The sequence below is a fragment of the Peromyscus eremicus genome, chromosome 4, assembly GCF_949786415.1.
Source record: "Peromyscus eremicus chromosome 4, PerEre_H2_v1, whole genome shotgun sequence".
Classification (NCBI taxonomy): Eukaryota; Metazoa; Chordata; class Mammalia; order Rodentia; family Cricetidae; genus Peromyscus; species Peromyscus eremicus.
Window position 1 is genome coordinate 99,319,814 of NC_081419.1, and position 22,793 is coordinate 99,342,606.

Consider the following 22,793-nt stretch of genomic DNA (forward strand, 5'->3'; position numbering starts at 1 on the left):
AGCCTAAACTGCTCTCTTGATCACATGAACTGTCCTGGTGTGGTCAGGACACCAGTATACACTGAACTCACCCCTCCTCCTTTCCATTATCCTGCAGGATCTGCTGAAGGCAAGTCAGATAATACTTGCGCATCTTGCGGGCAGTTTGCTGCCGTTCCCGCAACACTTCCGCCTTCACCATTTCTGCGGCTCTTTCCTTGCTCTCCTGAATGTATCGAAGCATGTCACCTGCAGAGGGTGAAGAAACCCCCATGATTTTCACTGTTTCTCCAAAAACAGAAGGTGCAAACTTCAGAGCAGTTTTCTGGCAGATGAGGTGAAGGAGGCACAGCTGAAATGTACTTCCCATGCTCTTTCAATGGAACACTTCACAATGCCATTTGAGTAGACGCAAAAGAAAAGCACTCTGTTAGCCCTAAGATGGCGATGGCTGCATGTGGGGAAAACCACCATGTATTCTGTTATAGTCTAAAACACTCAACGAAGTGAGCAAGAAGCCTGTGTTCTACTGTACCTTATGATTCAGTTGAGGAAAGAAACCACCCGGAGTGGGCAGAAAGGCAGACACTGGAAAGGAGGAAAACATACATTCTTCCCTGTGCTCTAAAGGTCTCTAGTCCATGCTCAGCCAATGCTTTCAGTAAACAACTCACAAGGGTCACACAAGATGTTCTGCACAGAGTGGGGAGAACTATGTTTCCGTCTGAAAGTCACATAAAATCATAATCCATACCTTTCTCCTCCTCACTGTGGCTCTCATTTGTACTACTACTGGTTAAAGCTAACTTTTAAAAACTAAATCTAGGACTACATTCTACATCTAGACCTTAGCCACTCTTACTATATCAGGAGTGCCTACTCACACAGGAACTGCCCCGTCAATGTCGGTAAACACCTGAAAATTAGATGCTCTGTGTACAAATGCTAAGTGGGGGTCCACTTTTCCTTCTGTGAGATGGGAGAACTGAAATGATGTTGCCACATTAACCTCCAATTACCCTTCTAAATGTTAACTAACCCAGAACACGTGCCTTATATCAGGATGAAAACTGCCTCATTTCCACTTCCTGTAAGAGTGGTTTGCTGTAACTTTGCCCTTTGCTAGTTCAATGACGAATAACTGAGAAATCTCACTGATGAAACTGACTGGCCTTTCACATCTACAAATGACTTTGATACCCAGCGATTAGAATCTGAGACTTTTCCTGCCTTTTGTTAAAAAATGAAAGCAATTTTAGGAGGAAAGTCTGTTTCTCTACATAAGCCCTGACTGCTGTATGAGACACACACCCATGTCATGCACTTTTATAGTTGAAACGTAGGAGTCTTTACTCTTGAGACACCCTGGAGATGCTCTACAAGGCAGCTGGTACTGACAAAGCCCTGACAAATTCATAGACATTTGGAATAAGAAGAAATAATACTGACTAGATTCACCCTACAGTTCCTACGTCTACAATAGGAATCTGACTTAGATGACACACTCCCCCACTCCGTCCCTCCCTCTGTCATATTTCAGTCTTCCCATGGTATGTTTTTTATACAAGTTATTTATGCTCTAAGGCTATTACATTTTAAGGTTATTTGAGTCTAACGTCTAAACAAAGATTAAAAAATGATAATCAACAATATAAAAGTAACTACTCTTAGGAACTAGAGATGACTCAGTGGTTAAAAGTACTGGTTTCTGTAGCTGAAAGTTTTCCTGTGTCCCACCCGGTCTGCAGCCGCTCAAACCCAAGTAAACACACAGAGGCTTATATTATTTTTAAAGTATGGCCATGGCAGGCTTCCTGCTAGCTAGCTCTTGTATCTTAAATTAACTCATTTCTATTAATTTATGTTTTGCCACATTTTCTGTGGCTTTACTTGTGTCCCATTATATGTTGCTCCTTGGGCGGCTGGCTGGCATCTCTCTCGGCCTTCTTTCTGTCTCTCTAGTTAGGATGTCCCACCTGCCTCTAAGCTGCCTTGCTATAGGCCAAACAACTTTATTTATCAACCAATCAGAGCAACACATATTCACAGTGTACAGAAAGACATTCCCCCATCAGGCTTCTCTTGCAGAGGATCAGGCTTTAGTTCCCAGCATCCACACAGCAGCCCATAACCATCCCTAACTCCAGTGCCAGGGGACCTGATGCCATCTTCTGGCCTCCACAGGCAACAGGCATGCACATGGTGCACAGACACATACTTGAATACATGTAAAATACATGAATACATGTAAAATAAAAATAAATGTTAGGAAAAAAAAACCCTACTGGTGTCACTCGGGCAAACTAATCCATTACTATGTAATTTTTGAGATGGCATCAATAATCTCTTCTAAGGCTGAAGAAAAAGGCAGTTTGGAAAATTCACTAAAATGGTAAACCCTGAGTTTCCATTTCACGACAGTACAAAAGGCCTACCCCAGCAAGGATCTTGAGAATCTCTTTAGGAACTTACGTTTAATTTTTTTGACCGCTTTAATGTACTGTCCACGGAGTTCTTCCAAGGCCTGCCTACTGCATGGCAGCCACTCACTCTCAATGGCTCCTTCAGACAGTGACCTAACCAAAAAATAACAAAAAACATTGCAGAACAACAGAAGCTGTAAATAAAGAGCATGACTTGAAAGAGTTACATGCGGGGGCTCGAGAGATGGCTCAGAGGTTAAGAGCACTGGCTGTTCTTCCAGAGGTCCTGAGTTCAATTCCCAGTAACCACATGGTGGCTCACAACCATGTACAATGAGATCTGGTGCCCTCCTCTGGCCTGCAGACAGAACACTCACTATATACATAATAAATAAATAAATCTTTAAAAAAAAAAAGAAAGAAAGAGTTACATGCATTCTTACAATCTAATAAAATGACATGAGATATGCCCAGGATGCCACACAAAGGAATCACCATTATTCAGTTATTTAGTATAAGAGGAAAGCTGGGGTAGAAGCTCAGTTGGTAGAGGACTATTTAGCATCCATGAAGCCCTGGGTTCCATCCCCAGAAATCAGGAGTCATAGTGCACACCTATAACCCCAGCACTCACTGGATTAAGGCTGAAATTCAAGGTAATCTTGAGCTACATTTGAGGCCAACCTTGGGAGATATTAAACCTTGTCTCAAAAACAAAACAAAAGAAGGAAATCAGCAAATCAACATTATGATTGCCTAAGTAAATACTGGCAAATTCACAAGGTGAAAATGTACACAGCTACTGAAGAGCACATTGTAGGAGGTTCCTAGGAACACAGGGAAATGTTTCTCTAATCTTATTAGTGAAGGGTAACAATAATCCCCAAATCCCAATTTTTTGAACATCGTACACATGGCATGTATATATAAACAGCCTAAGTGATATAAAACAATGGAATAATACAGTCTTTCCTGTGAATATATTTTATGTGAAATAACACAATGATTCAGAGTGACATTTCTACTAATATTAGGGTGCTTAAAAAGAGATCGTCTTAACTATAAAACGTTACCGTGGTGGTGATCTGCAAAGGCCCCTCAATGCTTCCAATTTATTCTTCATGTCATTGTTTTCTTCTATTAATTCTTCAACCACTCTGCCGTTCTCTTCTACAACAGAAAGTCGGCATTAATCTACGAAAGTGCTTCAGAGGGGGCTGCCTACTTTCCAGTTCTCTCTCGTGTTACCTCCCCAGTCAGCCCTGCACTGAACCTTCCCCTATGCAGTTTTCTCAGCATTTAAAATGTTTCTTCTTCATCTCCACTGCACATATCCTGAAACTGGTGTCCCACTGTCTGGGGTGTGTGTGCTGAGCTTCCCAGCTGAAGGGAAGCTCTCCAGAATGGGGCTGCTTTGTTTCTTGACGTGCTTCTGCTGGAACTCAGTGCTGCACATGGTATGCAAGAATTCTGCCAGCAGCTACACTCCCCACCAAGATCTCGGTTTTCTAATTCTATGTATGCTCAGCTCCTAGTACAGAGTTTATGTTCATAAAGACCATCGTTGAGCGAGAACCTCAATAGAAAGTAAAAATAAAATAACCTAAAGTAGGTACTATTCTTTTAAATCGTGTAAGGTGTTCAGAAGAGGCTGACAGAGCCCAAGGGCTGTGAAGCAGAAAGCTTGCCCTGCAGAGTGCAGATCCAAGGGTAAGCCCTAACTCAGTTTACTGGCTGGATGGGCCTGAGCAAATTCCTTATCTTTCTAAGCCTGAGTTGTCCCAGGTGTAAGATGGGGATAGTGTCACACATCTTAACAGATTACCCACTAATAAAACAACTACTGCCGGGCGGTGGTGGCGCACGCCTTTAATCCCAGCACTCGGGAGGCAGAGCCAGTCGGATCTCTGTGAGTTCGAGGCCAGCCTGGTCTCCAAAGCGAGTTCCAGGAAAGGCACAAAGCTACACAGAGAAACCCTGTCTCGAAAAACCAAAAAAAAAAAAACTACTGCGTACCAATGCTCAGTAACTGTGAACAAAGCCACCCCATCAGCAGACCCTAAGAGCTAAGACACAAACGCAGTGGACTTGGAAGCCACTCACACCTACTCTATCACTCTGATGAGTGCTATCAAAAAAGGAACTCAAAAACAAACAAGCAGAACTATAGGGTTCATGTAATAGATTTACGACAAGAATGCTCTTTCATCAGTTCACTGTTTTGAAAGAAGCACCACCTTCTTGGAGCTTTTGAATGATACAAGATACCAACTTCAAAACTCACTATGCAAAGTAACTACACAAGATGTGGTGACACACGGCTTTAATCTCAGTGCTCAGGAGCCTGATGCAGGTGGATCTCTGGGAATCTATGGCCAGCTTAGCCTACAAAGTGAGTTCCAGGCCAGCCAGGGCTCTATAATGAGATCCTGTCTCTAAGTAAGCAAATAAAACAAAATAATCATTTCACGATCACGGTGTAGAGTGCTAAATATCACTATGTAAAAATTACAAACACTGAGGAGGGCTTAACAAGAAATGTTACAATCCAATCCTTCAGCTGCCTTACGAAGGACAGACCAGCAGACACGGAAGGAAGCAGAAAGGCGTGAGAGTGAGTGTCAACATCAGGCAAGAGCAGAAGTGACGTGGAGCCAAGAAGAAGTGAACGGCTTGCTTGCCTTTCCCCACCCCCACACAACTGTTTGAGACCCCGGCGTTCAGGTTTGTTTTTATTGTTATAATTAGTCATTCAAACATTCACTGTTTAGTATAATGTGGGTACTACGACTCTGATGATAAGTAAGATAAGAAACAGTCTGGATGGTAGAATCCAGAACAGCAACAGAGAGAATGGAGGAGGAACCCATACAGCTGTGCCCACTCATCTCAGCTGGGAAAATCAAGGACTTTGCAGATACAACATTTCGTGAGTTAATCCTAAAGCATGAAAGTTAGACCAAAAAGTAAACAGCAGGGTCAAGGACACATGACAGAGTGATAATACCACAGGCAAGGCTCAGCAGCAAAGAAAACAACCGGAAACGGTTCAAATGTCCAGTCAAAAAGAGGGAGTGGAGAAGAGCAGGATGAGGAGAAGAGGAGCCATGGAAGGCCAACAGCTCCCTTCTTCAGAGGGGCCATCGGAAACGGTAGTGGACAACCCTGTCAGCATGCACAAGTGGACCGGAGAGAAGCTAGCCCAGACCCCCATGCTTTATTTATGCTCTTCCCACTTCCCAGAGCAAAGCTTGACTTGACCAACACTTCCATTTCCAGTGCACAGAGCACTGCCTGACACACACTCAGGCCTGCGAGGTCTCATCGATCGAGAAAGGAATGTGAAGCTCTTTAATTCAGTTAGTAGATAGATCCAAACTGGATTCCATCAGCTCCCCAAGAGCACTGGTGCCCGCATTAACAAAAGCGTTCTGCCTGAACATGGGAGCCAGGCCCCGCCAGCCTCCTAGGGTAGCAGTGAGCCCGAAGTGCTGACCTCCAAGTTTCTCCACTGCAGCCTTGTGCATCCTTTCTAAATGCTGAAGGTGCCTACGGCACTTCTCCAGCTTCCTTTTCAGATCTCGACACTCCTGCGTTTCCCTTTCAAGTTCTCGGAAGCAGTGTCCACAGCACCAATCTTTAATTTCAAAGATCTTTTTATCTGGAAAAAAATGAAATAATACAAAACCTTTTTATGAAACTGTTTGGGTTACGGGCAGGCAAGAAAAAAGAAACCCAGCTGGCAGAACTCATGACCAAAGGCCACAGCATAATTGGAAGAGCAGGGTGCTCAAGAGGGAGGCCAGGTCTAACTTCGGTCCCAATACTTGTTGGCATGGTTACTTAGCCTCTGTAAGGCTTAATGTTTTGATCCATTAAACTTGATAATGCCATCCAGTTTAAAATTCCTATGAAACCAATGCCCAGATCTTAATATTGAATACCATTCTCCATAAAGGGAGCTTCATAAAAGACTTTTTAAAAAATGGCTAACTGGGGCTGGAGATATGGCTCAGAGGATAAGAGCACTGACTGCTCTTCCAGAGGACCCAGGTTCAATTCCCAGCACCCATATGGCAGCTCACAACTGTCTGTAACTCCAGTTCCAGGGGATCTGACACTCACGGCAAAACACCAATAGGGGAAAAAAAATGGCTAACTTCAAAAGTAGAAGATGCATGTACAAAATGAAACAGAAATATCTTGGCAAGCCAGAAAGTATAAAGTATTGAAAACTAAGAATATGTGAATCGTACACATGACACGAATGGAGAGATAGACAAATAGCTGAACAGATGAACCAGTAAGTAAAGATAATTGTTTTTATTATTATAAAAACATGCTGAATGCCAAGTGGTAAATGTAGAGAGATGTTCGGAGTTGGAAAACTTATCATTTTGCAACCAGGATATAAAGACAATCAGGCAAGAATCACCAGTGACCACCATATCCAAGAGAGGCTTTAACGAGAAGGCCGTTTGCACAGTCCTCAAAGTGCCTCTCTGCAGACTGCTTACTGGCTGCAGATGGAGGGAGGGCAGTAATTATATAATGAAGAAACACAATTTTGACCAGGTGATCAAAATTAACCTCAACAATAAAAGAAAAATGGCCACTGTGCTTCCAGATGTGAAAAGATACTATCAGTGTAGCCTTCCGGCCAAGGAGACACATGAATCTGAATGGATTCATGAACAGAAGATAAACCTCAAATGAATAAGTTCTGTTTTGAAAAAAGAATGGCTTTGTTGATACCCATGGGAGACCTGCCCAGAACAGAAACAGAAGAGGAGGGAATGGGAGGAGAGGAGGGGAAAATGTGGTTGGGATGTAAAATAAATAAATTTAAAAACAAACAAACAAAACGAATGAGGGGGAAGAAAAGAAAGAATATTAATCCTCAACACTTCAAAGTGATAAAAGACAAGGAGACACCATGGGAATGCTTTCTGTCAAAGGATGCAAAGGCGAATGAGTACAGGACACAGTGTAAATGCTATAATGTACAGGGGAAGTGCTATCCTAGACATCCTTTAGGTGAAGAAAAATCAAATTACAAAGAATATAATGTGTATCAATCCATTTTTATCATGTTTAAATAAAAAAATATGTAGTTGTCAAGATGAAAAAAAGAAAACCTAAATGGCTTTTGGAAATTGTAGGAGCCCATTTTCAGGTTCCTCGTGGCTTTACCCAGCAGGTCCGCATAGAGGATGATTGGGACCACGGGCCTGAGTGCAGGTGTCTGAGATGGTCTGCACTTGGCTGTGCTGGGGGAGGAGGTCTTTTGCTCCACCCCTTGGCGTCTCTATAAATCCTCTGGGGCAGAGACAGTCAGGGCCCGTTGGAATAGGTTCTAGGCCCTCTTGAGGCTATCCTTTATTTTCTATCTGTTTATCACCACAATCTAAATCCTTCTATCTAATATTCCCTGCTGCTCGCACTCAAGAAAACTCTGGGGAACTGTGGGGTTGGTGGGTAAATGCCCCGCAGGAAATCAGGTTTTCTGTTACCACAGGCTGGGAGCTGCTGTGGGTGGAACTGTGGTAGAGTACTGCAGACCTACTATTTCTTAAGCCAAACGGTGGGTTCCTGGTGTTAGCGTTCATAACTTACCTACACACTATTTATATTCTTGGCATATATGAGATATTTCATCATCAGTGGTCAAATTACTTAAAATAATAAGATTAGGAAACTATAACCAAATCTAATATCCCCCATGGTAACTTCTGGAAGTGGTACTGTGATAGTCTGAACGTAATTGGCCACATAGGCTCATAGGGAGTGGCACTACTAGGAGGTGAGGCTTTGGTGGAGTGGGTGTGGGCTTGTTGGAGGAAGTGTGTCACTGTGGGGGCGGGCTTTGAGGTTTCCTATGATCAGGACACCGCCCAGTGTGTCAGTCGATTTCCTGTTGCCTCTGAGTAAAGATGTAGGACTCTCAGCTATTCCTCTGCCTGCACGCCCCCATGCTCCCCATCATGATGATAATGGACTGAACCTCTGAAACTGTAAATGAGCCACTTTAATTAAATGTTTTACTTTTTAAAAGTTGCCATGGTCATGGTGTCTTTTCAGAGCAATAAAAACCCTAACTAAGACAGGTACTATAAGTGACTTTACAGGATTTAGTCTTTCCTAATGAGTTTTCAGATATGCTCACAGGAAAAAGACAAGAGAAAGAAAAATGAACTTTTGTACAGTGCTGTTGGTCTTCAGTCAAAGACAATTTCTTTCACAAGAAGCCAAGTCACATCTAAATTTTATCTCTACCATTTAATAGGTTACAATGTAACTCTCAAGTTATTACAAATGTGATACATGAGACAAAATACAAATTAGGGTCGTACTGCCATCCACTAAACAAACTCTCAATAGGTATTCCCAGCCACCTAGAATTTAGAGGTAAGAAAAGGCTCTGAGGAGAACATTGACAAAAACTGCCAACTAAAGACCACTGTGATACTGAGCTAAGTCATGAGAACGAGTGACTCAATACACAGTTCTGTCCGCTCTTTGTATGTTACAACAGAAGTGCCAATTATGCAGCAGGAGAGTATGTGTAGGGCAGGAACAGACTACAAAGGTTCAGTATACTGGAAAGGATGGACTCTTAGGAATTTGCCAAGTCCTAGTTCAGAAATCTCAGTGAATAAGAAACAGCCTCATATTCCCAGGTAAACTCTGAACACAAAGGGCTACAGCATAGTGTAAGATATAAGTTACTTGGGGCTGGAGAGATGGCTCAGCAGTTTAGCACACTGGCTGCTCTTCCCGAGGACCTGGGTTCAATCCCCAGCACCCACATGGGGACTCACAACCGTTTGTAACTCCTGTTTCAGGAGATTCAAAACCCTCTTCTGGCTTCTGTGGTGCACAGACATAAAAGCAGGCAAAACACTCAAACACATAAAATTAAATTTAAAATATTTTAAAAACATTACTCAAAAAAGGAAAAATTTTACTGCATCAAATGCTTATGCATTACCATGTACTTTGCTATGTTAGAAATGAGTAGATGAAAAGCACCACACCTGTCCTAAAATCTATACAAATAAAAAATGGTCAAAATGCACCAGAAAGATTTGCATTAATGAAAACAGTTGAAATAGGGCTTGCAGGATGGATCAGCAGGTCTGACTGCTTGAGTTTCATCCCTAGATCCCATAGTGGAAGGAGAGAACAGACTATAAAGTTGTCCTTTGACCTCCACACCTGCACGATAGCACATGTGTCCCTACCCTACCACTGCATGTGTACACACACACACACACACACACACACACACACGCATGCACACACACGCATGCACACACACACACACACACACACACACACACAAATATAAAAACAACTGGGGAAATAGGATAAATGGAGGTGGGGGGCTTAGGAAGGTTAGAGGGAGGCCAATACAGGAGGGAGAATGGATAAATAACACCAAAGATGTTTGAAATAGCCATAGGGAATCATATTTTATATTTATCTAATATTATATGCAATACTTACATGTGCACACACACACAGAGTATAAATGAAGTTATGACACTTGGAAGATAATATCCCCCCACAAGTTGGAGATCTAACAAAATCCCCAGAACCAGGCATGAGAAACCTTCTTTTGAGCTGTTGGTCAAGTTAGCCCAAGAGACTCCCAAAACAATACAGGTTATTTATGCTGCCCTATGTTGCCTCCCCAAAGTTGAAGGTAAGTCCCTATGGCTGCAGACCACACACACATTGGGGGATTTGAGCTCGATGGAACCCGAAACCAGAAGTTGATACGCAAGTTGTCAAGGAGGAAAGCAATCAAGTCCTACCCAGTTGTCATGCCTACGAATCACAACAATGACCAGCAAGGCAAGATATTCCTAAAGGTGCAACAGTGGCACTTACAACTTGGCAGCAACCAATAGCTCTGTAATTGGACTAGGAGGCCCACTCAACAAGAGGGAAATCATGCCTGGTACTGTCAACCCAGCCAACCACTATGGTTAGTGAAGTCCTAGATCCTAATACTGCCATTTTCCTAAACCAGTATAATTCTAACTGCATTCTAAATAGTTATCCTTATACCCACAGATAAAGGAAGCTCTCACCTCTCTCCTCAAAGAATATTCATTTTTGCAGAAGGAAACTATTACAGAAATCCACAATTGCCCAAAACGCAGAGAGCAGCTGATTGTCAGGCACCCATCTCTAAATGATACATCTACACCACTACTCCTACACCCATGGCTCAGGGAACATCATGGAAATGACGGAGGGGGTCTTGGAAGACTGCTGTAAGATTGTGCCTTCTAGATATGACAGGGAAGAAACACTAATGAAATCTCAACAACATGGCTGCTTAAACAAGATCTGAACAATTATAATACCAGGTGACATGCCAAAGTAGATGAGCTAAATCTCACAGGGCCTCACCCCCTAAACAAGAACTACAGGCAAATAAGGCAAGCAAAAGAGAGGGAGGGAAAGAGAGAGGGAGGGAGGGAGGGAGAGGGAGGAAGGGAAGGAGAGAGAGAGAGAGAACTAGTCTTTCCCAGAGATGAGCACTTTGACTACCCAATACTAAATGGTCTGCCCTGAAATTATATATAGAATCAACACTAAACAGACTCAAAAGGTTGCACTTTATCTATTTATTCTCTCTCTCTCTCTCTCTCTCTCTCTCTCTCTCTCTCTCTCTCTCTCTCTCTCTCTTCTCTCTCTCACACACACACACACACACACACACACACACACACACATACACACTAATAGTAATAATGAAATAAAAACAGACCATAAGTTTGGGGGGATGGATGGAAGGGATTGAAAGGACATGAGGGAGAGGCTAAATGACATAATTGTATTTTAATTAAATAAAGAGAGAAACAACAGAAATCAGTTTCAGTGATTTGAACGTAGTCTCCACTATTCATATTTGGCAATTCTCTTGGTGAAGCCCTTGATTTCTCAACAGTTAGGACAAAATTTCTGACTGGTCTAGCCAACTCTCACTCTTCACTTTGTAAGCATCATCTGTGCACGGAGAGAAGCCCATCACGCTAGAAGAGGTCTAAGTGAACCCTGCCCTGAACACAGAATGCAATCTAGACAGGAAACAAAATCAGTACCAGTTTCCGCTCCTGCTTCTGGCAAGGCCAAGGGCTGAGCACAGCGTCCAGAGGTGCAGACAGGAAAGGATGCTGGGACTCCAGGGTCTCCCTGGCCAGTGTTCCAGCCGACAGGATCTGCAGAGGTCTTGACCACATTTCTCTGAAATAAAATAAATTATCTTCTTACTTAATACCTGGGAAAAATATCTACAAATATTTGTTTAAAATCCTAACTTTAAAGAACAAAGAAATGTAATTCTAATATTAAAAATGCAAAAAGAAGCCAGGCAGTGGTGGTGCATGCCTTTAATCTCAGCACTTGAGAGGCAGAGGCAGCTGAATCTCTGTGAGTTCGAGGCCAGCCTGGTCTACAGAGAGAGTTCCAGCTCAGCCAGGGCTACACACCGAGAAACCCTGCCTCAAAAAAACAAAACAAACGAATACAAAAAGGAAACACTGCCTATCAACTGTCTTGCTTTAATTATCAGCAGTGTCTCTCTTAGGATGGTACATGAACAGCATCCAGTATGCAAACGGACAGGCCTCCCTGGCTGGCTACAGCACAGGACAGGAGATAATGAACAATATCAGAATCATTCCTCATCTAGCACACTTTCACTACAACAGGAGTCAAATTCCCTAGCAACTATGATACAAATATTTTACTTCCTAACATATTCAAAACAAGTACTTGAACGTATTCTGTTACTAGGCTAGGTAAGAAAGATACTTGAATGCCAAATTAAAGACAGACAATGCTTACAGAAATGGACCTATTGCACAAGGCTTTTCTTCATGATGAAGGCTGTTAGCGTCTGTCACTCTCTCGGGCATTAGACTTACTAAATTCACTGGTTTTTAAAGCAGTATGTTCAGATTTTGGACACCTACTAACTACCAAAGAAACAGAACATATGACATTGCTATCTAGCTTTAACTTGTCTCTGGAAGGTGACAGAATGTGCTGCCTTAAGTTTGCTTGACATTCTCCCAATATTTCCATTTTCTTCCATCCATTAACAACTATTTTATTAATATCTTTCGATAAAACATTTTCTTAGAAATTGTCTTTCTCACTCCTACATCCTTCCCATCTTAGCAAGCTCTTGGTCTATTTCAATTTCCATGAGCAATTCTAAACCCTATGGATTTAATAAACTATAGATCAGCCTTTCATATTTATGGAACATGGACTGCAAACTTAAAATCACTAATTGACCCCCAGTGTCCTGAGCTGTGTTGGCTACAAGGCAGCAAGCAGGTCAAGTGCTTCTATGGCAAACAGGAGATTAGGCGTTTCAAGTCATCTTCCCCAGGAATGCAAGTCGACCCACCCAAGGACAGCTGTGCAAGTCTAAACTCTGAGCTGCATTGTCTCATGTCCACAGCCATGAGCCAGATAAGTCACACAGATGGGCTTACACCGCTTGTGCAATTATAAGCCCTGGAAGAGCTCCAGACTGATTTTGCATTGACATAAAATAAAATGCCTTGAAAATCCCACATTTTCACTAAAGGAAAAGTCAAATTCATTAGCAACTAAACTGGGAATGCAATAAACATGTATAATAAACACAAGTACGAGAAAGATAGTGTCAATTTTTTCACTTGTAAAGACTTTTCTAGAAAAATTTGAAAGCTTCAACATGATTTCTTCATCACCTCTATTCCTAAAAACTGCTATTTTTCTTATTTTAATATTTCTTCCCAAGATTCTCAACGAAGTATTAAGCAATGCTCATGGGAAGTAATCTTGCCAGTCATTTCTATTGACGGCAACTATGTAATAGTAACACCACTGTGAAATCAAGGATAAACATATGAACAGGGATGAGGAGGGCTGCCCACTTCAGTCTCTCCGGCTGGAAAGTTCTGTCCTTTTTCATATGTAGGATGCAGACAGGCCAACAGACGTCAGGGTCAGGAATTGGGCCAGGGAGCTGGATTCTCTTTTTCTGGATGGCCAACCACAATACAGATTTGCCCAAAGCAACTTGCTGGTTTCTCTCCTCCACTGGAACTCCCACCCTGGCTTAGAAGCATTTCCAGTAGGCATTAGCACTGAACGCTCAAAAATGGCCTAGGAAAGCCTTTAATGGTGATGTCTTCACAGGCCTGAACGCTAATGGCTAATGCTTGCCTTATAGTCTAGTCAGACACTTTCCCACCTGGTCCTAAACACTGAAACAGGCTGGCCACACACTAGAACACGATTCTGGAATTTTCATGAATGCCTCATCCTTCAATCCTAAATTGGTCGGGCTGGATTCATCTGGTCTCAGACAGTACTTGCATGACTAAAAGAAGACAGAGAACTCATTCTGCACGTACACATATGGGGTATCTATGAAATGGACTCCAGGAATTTTGGCAAATGAATCAAACCTCTTGCTTGTTTCTTTCTTTTTAACAATTTTGGGACCTCATTGGCACTTTTTGTATAAGAAGACATAAATTCATTGTGGACAAGATATTGACTTCTAACCTCTTCAGAAAAAACAAAACAACAAACAAACAATCCTGTCTTCATATGATGTATACTTCTTGAAGTGGTTAGGACCACAATTATTTAGTTTCTAAAACATCATGTCCTTATAAAGAATAACACACATATATGTTTAAGTAATAGCTGTCTAGAGGCTAAATGACCTGCCTCATAGTTGGAGCTATGGAGCAATAAAAAAACAGCACCAAATGGAATCCATTAGCTCTGCTGCAATGAAGCTCGTTTTCACTGGTGAAAACAAACATCTTTACCTATTAATCATATGATGAAGGCAAGAAAAGCCCACCAGAGTCACCTCCTACAATCATAATTACCCTTGGTATTCAACAGCTCTCTCTACTCAAAAAACGTACCTTTTTCCACTCGGAGACAATACTGTCAGTGAGCAAGGGCAGCATATCTTGAAGTGCTTTTTGTATGCAGGCTTTTACTTTCTCAAAATACTGCACAGATACCCATTTTGAAGAACAAACTGACATGACTTCCAAAAGCTGCCTGCCCTGGGAGTCACCAGCAAAATCCTTCTGGGTGTCCCTTAGGAGGAACTCCAGCACAGTGAGGATGTCATCCTCATACTGACGGATTTCCAGTTGCGTCCGCTCAGCCTCCTGCAGTGTCCACTCCCTGCGACTCTGGTCCAGACATGCCTGGAACTTTGTTTCCTTCTGAAGAAGTAGCTCAATTTTCTGCTTCTCAAAGTCCTCTTTAGCTGCCACAAGCACCTCATTAATTTTATTCCGATGATCATCTAAAAACTGCCGATAATCTTCCTCATTTTGTTCTTGAATCCTATGGATTTCTTCCTGTTTTTCTCTGTTCCATTCAGTTCGGGCCTTAGCCAACTCAGCCCTGACAACCACAGGGACTTCCTCATCCTTCAACTCCAGTTCCTTCCGGAGAGAGTGAATTTTCTCTTCCAGCTCCTTGACAGGTATTACATGTGGCTTCATATTTTCAAACTCACTTTTCCATTTCTCTTTAGCTTCAGAGAGTACAAGTGACAGCTAGAAGGTATAGCAGCACACATTTCAGAAGGTCAGCAACACAGATCTGAGAGTCTCTGACAGTCTTTATTAACAACAGATCCTAAGTATCTGGGCTAACCTCCCAATTAAACAAGCAATTTAAAACACAAAATAAAGGGAAAATAAATCTAGATGTGACATACATTCTGTAGAACATGCTTACACTAGACTTAAGGATCTTCTTCATTTATTTTAGTGTGTGTGTGTGTGTGTGTGTGTGTGTGTGTGTGTGTGTGTGTGGACACTCACCTGTGAAAGTGCCAGAAGCTGACACGGGAACCCCTGCCTCTCATGCTCCATCTTATTTTTCGGAGCGAGTCTTTCACTAACTCTGAATCTTGTTCCCACTAGATTGGCTTGTCAGCAATGCTCCTGCTCTTGCCGTCTCCAGCCACGCTCAGGTGCACATGCACCTGGCTTTATGTGGGTTCTGAGGCTCCAAACTCGTAATTTCATGCTGCACAGGAAGCACATTACCCACTGAGGCATGTGAGCTCCTCCTGTCTCAGCCGCCCAAAAGCTAGGACTGTAAATTCCTTCTGTACTCTTAGAGACCTTCTGGCTATCTGCTCTCTATGTTCTACCCAACTTTATTATTTTACTTGACTTCTGAGTCTCATCATACTGCTTCCTTTCTCTCTCCCTCTGAGATATTTTCTTTGAGATATTTCAGACACACAAAAAATACATAAGAAATATTTATGCACTTACTACTACATAGTAAGAAAATACTGAAATTTCATTATTTGTTTATTTTTGACACAAAGTCTCATGTATCCCAGGTTGGACTCAAATTCTCTGTAGTCAAGGATGATGTTGAGTCAGGCGGTGGTGGCGCATGCCTTTAATCCCAGCACTTGGGGCAGAGTCAGGCGGATCTCTGTGAGTTCGAGGCCAGCTTGTTCTACAGAGCAAGATCCAGGACAGGCACCAAAACTACACAGAGGAATCCTGTCTCGAAAAACAAAAACAAAAACAAAAACAAAAACACCCAAAAAAAGAGATGACCTTGAACATCAGACCTCTCAAGTGCCAGAGTCACAGACATGCATCATCACACAATTTCGTTGTTTAAATGTTTAACTCTATCAACCTAAAGTTTACTGTGACACATAGGTGGGTAAAACCACTTTCCCAAAGTATTACTGGGCTATCACAAGACTGCTCACCATGGAGTAACCCATTCCTCGTTCTTTGGCTTCGAAACAATTTGTTAAACATTTTATTCAAAGTTGGGCCTAGCCCTCAAGTCTGTCTTGTATGAAGTATGTTGTTATGATTCAAGGCAGTTTTTGCTTTCAAATACATTCTGTTGTGTGGACTACAATACCTTTTCCAGAACAGTGAAATAAGGAAGTCTAGTCTTTTATTTTTCAAAATAAACTTTAGAAATCACTGTGCCAAACTTTAAAGTTATTTCCAGCTTGCCTCCCCTTTGACTGCAATCAGTTTAAGATCCATAAATGGGGGGGGGGGGTGTATGCACATCTGGGTTTTTCTTTTGAAGAGCACAAACCCTTTAGAGAGCTGGGTATTTACAAAGTGAACACGCCCTAAGACTATAGTCAGCTCAGGAAATCTTCACACGTGTGAAATGGTAATGAAGAACAAAGAGGCCTGTTCTCAATCTCAACCAAACGGTCCACAATAAAACGGGGTTCAGTTCTAAGTGCAGCCATGTCTCCGATGTGAGGGTCAAGGTGTTGAGGTACACGGCCTTCCCCTCCAGGGAGCTAAGAGCGGATTCCACGTGCTTAGGCTCAATGCACAGTGTGAGGGTTCAACACCAGCAGCAGGTGCACTCTCCAGAGTGGAGGTGGGAGGGTATAGACAGAACAGCACAGCACTCACCCTCTGGGCCACCACCAGCTCCTGCTGCTCCGCCCACTCCTGCTGCTGGGTTCTCAGCAGTGCCTTGTACTCTGCAAGCTTGGGCAGCTCCTGTAGCCAGCGACTGCGGGCATTCTGCACAGCTGTTTCCACCTACAGGAGATGACAGGAAAGAAGCATAGCAAGGGTAAAATTTCACAGCAACTATGACCTCATATATATTTTACATTGTGTCTCCCTATGTTACAACCACACTGATTTCATAAACAGCAAACAGCAATCCTCTCTAAATTACATTCTGTCCCCTGCAAAGGGCAAGGCAGGGAGTGGGAATCTGTATCTGATGAGCAATGCAGTCATCAGAAGCTTCATACAAAGCTCTGTCATTCTCCACAAAGTTGTATTGCTCCTGGAAGGAAAACTAAAGTACACCAGCGGGTCACCTAGTGCCAGCTGCTGTCAATCATTACACCCACCACCTCCTCGCTCATGCTCGACCAGCACACCATGTGCACACATACACAGACATGCCTCATACCTAGCACAGATTGCTGCTGTCAAGAATGCATTTGGACATAAGAATGCACATGACCCTTCAGGTTCAAACAAGAACTCTATAAACATGATGAACTTTAAGGGTGAGCGGGTTATAATCTATCAGCAATTACATGGACAGAGAGTATTAAAGTTTTTTCTTTCTTCTAAAACAGATAGACACAGAGCTGACACAAACATTTTCCAGTGAAAGGACTAATTGCTTGTGCATATAAACTCCAGGTAGGGGCTGGAGAGATGGCTCAGAGGTTAAGAGCACTGCTTGCTCTTCCAGAGGTCCTGAGTTCAATTCCCAGCAACCACATGGTGGCTCTCAACCATCTGTAATGAGATCTGGCACCCTCTTCTGGTCTACAGGCATACATGCAGGCAGAACACTGTATCCATAATAAATAAATCTTTAAAAAAATAAAATAAATAAATAAACTCCAGGTAGTTAAACTAGAGCAAGAAGATAAGAGTTCCTACAGAAATTTATGTTTTCTGGAGACATTACCTCCATGCTGTGTTGGCTTTTCTTACTTTTCTTCATATGATCTAAAATTTCATATATACTGAAGAGGCATTCTTAAACACTTCTCTAATCAATGTTTTCTGATCCTTAGTAAAGACTTCAGAAGATTGCTGGCCTGGAACTCACCATGTAGACCAGGCTGGCCTGGGACTCCCTGTGTAGACTAGGCTGGCCTGGGACTCACTATGTAGACCAGGCTGGCCTGGGACTCCCTGTGTAGACCAGGCTGGCCTGAAACTTGTAATCCTGCCTCTTCAAGAGCAACACCAGGCCCAATTTCAGGAAACTTTAACTAATGAAAGTGTCCTTGACATGTTTATTTGCTTATGTTTCCTGACTGTAAGATAGCCTACAATAACATATAGAATAATGCATATGTATAAACTGCTGAGTATTTATCAAAAACTAAGAATATTTAAATACCTTACTTCAGTTACTGTTTTTCAGTTTTTGCTTTTTTTTTTTAGTACTGGGATTGAAATGAGGGTTTTACTGTGCTGGGCAAGTATGCTATCACTAGTCTACACCCCCAGCCCCAGGCAGCTTCTTATTTAAAGTAAAATATCTAAAATAATAAATAGATAATAGATTTTTAAGACATGACCTGCCTTTAGTACTCTGCTCTTTCACACATCAACAGTGCAGCTCTCCAGGAGAATCACTACACTAACTAACCTAGATACAAGAGAATAAGTCGTCTTTACTCTGTTAACATGAACCACACTTTCCTCTGGATAGTCTTGCTTTGAAACTGTTTTCATCCATGTCTACAGCAAGGCTGTGAATGCTGCAAGGGAAAGGCAATGGCACCACTTTTTGGCCATTGATGGGAATTACAAATCTCCACTACAGGGCATACCTGCCAACCCAATTCAGCATAGAATTTCAACACCAATGCTGCTAAATATCTTAATCCAAAATTACTAACAAAGATACCTTAGTGGAATATTTTCTATAAAACTAGATGTGAAAGATTCTTAATTACTTCTTAATTTGAATGTTAAAACAACCAATGCACATGCACACACACACACACACCCTCAGGTATCCTAACACTTAGATTTCAGAAAACAAGCACTTTGAAAACTCAATAAATACAGAAAGAGTTTTATAACCGAAATGAAAAAGCTTTAGAGACACTGCAGTTATCTATTCCAGTCTAGAAATGCTAAAACCTTAAAATGTATAAAGTCACACCCCAGTTCAAAGGCAGCATTTCCGGGATTTTCCTTGATCAGCAACCCCCAAACTTCACTCCGCTGACTGCGCCCATCACCTGTTGCGTAATACTCTCACAGTACTTGAGCTCCAACTCAACTTCAAGCTTTCTCAAAGCTTCCTTGACAGCAATCTCCTTCTCCTGCTCCAACTCCCGCTGGACCTTGCGAGCCTGCTCCTCTGCCAGGACCGCCGCTTCTGCCTTAGCCACGGCTTCCGGAAGGGCTACCTGGTCGGTCTGACTGCCCGAGTCGGAAGTTGCCTTTCTCAGGGTCTTTACACTGTGGTTCAGTTTGGACCGCCACTCCTTCTCCAGCTGTTGAATGAGTTTTTGTCTGCTCTGTTTTTAGAAGGAATAGAAGAAAAGCACTCAATAAAGTAAAAACTAGAATTAAACGTTACTCAAAGAAAGCAACTGCAGGTGTACTTGAAACCCATGGAGGGTGGCTGTCGAGCCTTCTGACACGGTGACACAATGGTGTCCTCTACAAAGTTCACGGTCCACAATCACACAGATCATCTCCCTTTAGGTAAGTTTAAAGTTCTGCCAATGGACACAGCTGGTACATACTCCTGGAGTCATTATATGAGGGCTAGAAACTTAGTCCACAAAAGTACATTCCCAAGCAACACTTGAAAATTCCTGTTCGGCTTTACTACAGAACAGAATTCCCATGAAGACTTCTAAGGGCAGAGCACCCCACGGTCAGTATGTGACCAAGAAGTTCTGACTCTGCCACTGTAGAGATGTCACGACAAACCCTCACAGAACTGTTTGCTATTAACTACGGAGTTTCACATCAACAATACTTTCCTGAGTAAATCTAATCAACAGGTTGGGTCAATGGTGTAAGAAAGTCTCATCGACTTCAACACCCTGGAATCTTATCAGTATATATTAAGTTAGAGGGAGGTGTCACAGACAGACCCTCTTCATGCGTTCCCCATGCTGAGCAACGCAGGGAGATGGGTCTAATTAGTCTTATACAAAACTATAAAGGAGCAAACCGGCCTTTCCTTTTTTGCCTGTCCCATCTGCTGACTACCTGGAGTTCTAAAAGAACTTCCTGGCTACCACACTAACAGAATAGCAAGCTCAAAGGCAGAATCTATGACAGAATCTTCAACAAGCTAGAATTCTCGTTTATTTTTTTATTTCTAAGTGTTTAAGATCATCCTTCAGTCCTTAAATTTCTAAGAAACCAGCCAGGCATGGTGGTGCACGCCTTTAATCCTGGTACTTAGAAGGCAGAGGTGGATGGATCTCTCTGAGTCCAAGGCCAGCCTGGTCTGCATAGCAAGTTCCAGGCTACAAAGTGAGACCCTGTCTCAAGAGGAAGGCGGAGGAGACAGAGGAGATAAATAACCGTGCTGGCAAGGATGCAGACAAAAGGAAGCCTGGACGCAGCTGGCAGGGACGACAAGCCCAGTCCAGCCACTGTGGAAGCCAGTATGGAGTTCCTCAAAACCAAAACTAAGGCTATGAAGAGGTGCAGCCATCCCACCACTGGTGTTATCCCAAAGACGACGCAAGTCAGCATACGGCAGAGACACTCACACTACTGCCACGCTCCACACAACAGCTAAGTACAGACTCAACCTTGATGTCAGCAACAGGGGGACCAATAGAGGATGCGATTTACACACGACAGAGCGCCCTTCAGTCATGAAGAACCACCAAGGCACAGCATTTGCAAGAAAGCAGATGCAGCTGAAGACAAATGAAGTCAGTCTCAGAAGAATAAATACCTCATCTCACTGTGGGTCTACAGAGTTCATAAAGATACACAAAATCAAGTATATACAGGAACATGAAAGTACAAGGAAAACCATCTAGAAAATAAAGGACCAATGGGATGGGGGAGGGGTGAGGAGAGAAGTCAGGCAAGGCACGGCACTAGATCTAAGGACAGTCTTATACTTGCATGAAAGTGGCCTAAGTGACACGCTACATTTTGTAAGTAAATAAATTAATTTCTTAAAGTTTCGGCTGCTGAGCCTGCTCTTCACTTTTCTCCTAATCCAATGCATTATTCATTTATGACTACAATGACATAATTAGAGACACTGGTATAGACTTACTAGAGCCATTTCATAATAGGAAATGAGACCATAGTTTTATTTCTAGGAATCAAAGAAATATCCAAAAAAAACTTATATCCTGATTTTGGATAAAGATCATGGAATAATTTTGAAAAGTCAAAGTGGTACGATGTGTTCTAACAGCCAGATTCTGAGAGACAGAACAGATGCTATCTACATACTTGCTAATTAATTGTAAGCCACATGTTCAGGAAGAATGACTACAGTTACTAACACATACAGTGACCAGAAGCCAGGTGTAGTGTCTCAGTCCTTTAATCCCAGCACTCAAGAGGCAAAGGCAGGCAGATGTCTGTGAGTTTAAGGCCAGGCTGTTCTACACAGCAAGTTCCAGGCCAGCCAGGGCTGGGAAAAATAAAATAAAATAAATAGACAGTGACCCGAAGAAATTCTGACCCAGCCCCTTTCTCCGAGGGACGTCACCTCTTCCTCGGCCCGCTCTTTAACGCCAGCTTCTTGCTCTTTCAGCCAGTTCTGTTTCGCCGTCTTAAGAGTTTCTTGGTACTTCTCTTCAAGTTCTAACTTCAGTTTGCCTACATACTCGTCTCTGTCTTCCAAAAGCTGCCTCTGTAAACAGAACTCAGGTTAGCACCTCAGCATTTCTGTGTAGGACTGACAATCATCATGTTAGAAATGTGTCAGTATGGGCACGGTGGAGGCAAGGTCATTCCTGGCTTCACAGCAGGTTCAAAGCCAACCTGGGCAACAGTATGAGACTCTGTCTTTACAAAAAACAAAACAGTGCATGCGGCATAAATCTTGGTCCTAGACGTTTTATAAACTCTGTACCTAACACTCATATCAGTGATTCTTCTCCCTATTTTAATTTTTATAAAATTACTAAAAGTCAGGTTCTCACTTTCTAAATAACTTTAAATCCTTTGTAATTCTTCTGGAGCCAACACTAACTAAAACCACTCCCTTTAAAGATTCATTTTCCACTGAGCGACAGAACACACGTGGCATGCTTTCCATCATGTTGAGCTACTGAAATAGCCAAACTATTACATGAAATGAACATCCCATTTGCTCATGAATGCCGTCTCCACATTTGTGATGGCAACACCTTGCTTTAAGATCTCATATTCAAAAACATCTGGACAGAATGTTTAGTCAGGACTCTGGACCTAGCTTCTAGTCTTGAAGCAGGTAGCTTTCAAACTGTGGCCTGCAGGCTGATCCAAGCCAACCAGAGTCAGATCTCCATCTCCAGAGGACAGAGCTGACCACGGCTTTCCATGGGCGTACTGGACATGCAGCAAGGGCAGCAGGAAGGACTGGTCACATAAAGAACCCTCAGCTCTTCCTCCAGCTCCCAGGAGGTCAGTGGTCACACAGCCTTCTCCAGAGCCTCACCTTCCTTGTCATAAGGTGACAGTCAAACTCGTCCTTCCCAGGACAGTAAGTGACAAGCTCTGCTCTGTGCAAAAGGTGAGGGAGAAAGCCGCCAATGGGCTCTGTGCGGCACTCACAGCCGCTAATGGTGCTCCGTGCGGCACTCACAGCCGAAGGCGCACTGTGCGCGGCGCTCACGGCCGA

General features: G+C 42.7%; 1 protein-coding gene across 6 annotated transcripts in view; it reads right to left on the bottom strand.

The window, feature by feature from the left end:
* Positions 1 to 22,793, bottom strand: part of Cep152 (centrosomal protein 152) — an 83,907-nt gene that overhangs the window by 21,374 nt on the left and 39,740 nt on the right. For 5 of the 6 annotated variants that reach the window (XM_059261305.1, XM_059261301.1, XM_059261300.1 and 2 more), the window contains 9 exons: positions 21,678 to 21,821; positions 19,210 to 19,491; positions 16,886 to 17,017; positions 14,363 to 15,013; positions 11,522 to 11,663; positions 5,899 to 6,063; positions 3,476 to 3,572; positions 2,452 to 2,555; positions 72 to 228 (listed from right to left, as the gene is read on the bottom strand). In XM_059261305.1, the coding sequence (XP_059117288.1) occupies positions 72 to 228; positions 2,452 to 2,555; positions 3,476 to 3,572; positions 5,899 to 6,063; positions 11,522 to 11,663; positions 14,363 to 15,013; positions 16,886 to 17,017; positions 19,210 to 19,491; positions 21,678 to 21,821 (1,874 nt within the window). The remainder of the gene's footprint in view (positions 1 to 71; positions 229 to 2,451; positions 2,556 to 3,475; positions 3,573 to 5,898; positions 6,064 to 11,521; positions 11,664 to 14,362; positions 15,014 to 16,885; positions 17,018 to 19,209; positions 19,492 to 21,677; positions 21,822 to 22,793) is intronic. The other variant, XM_059261303.1, reaches the window with a different exon arrangement.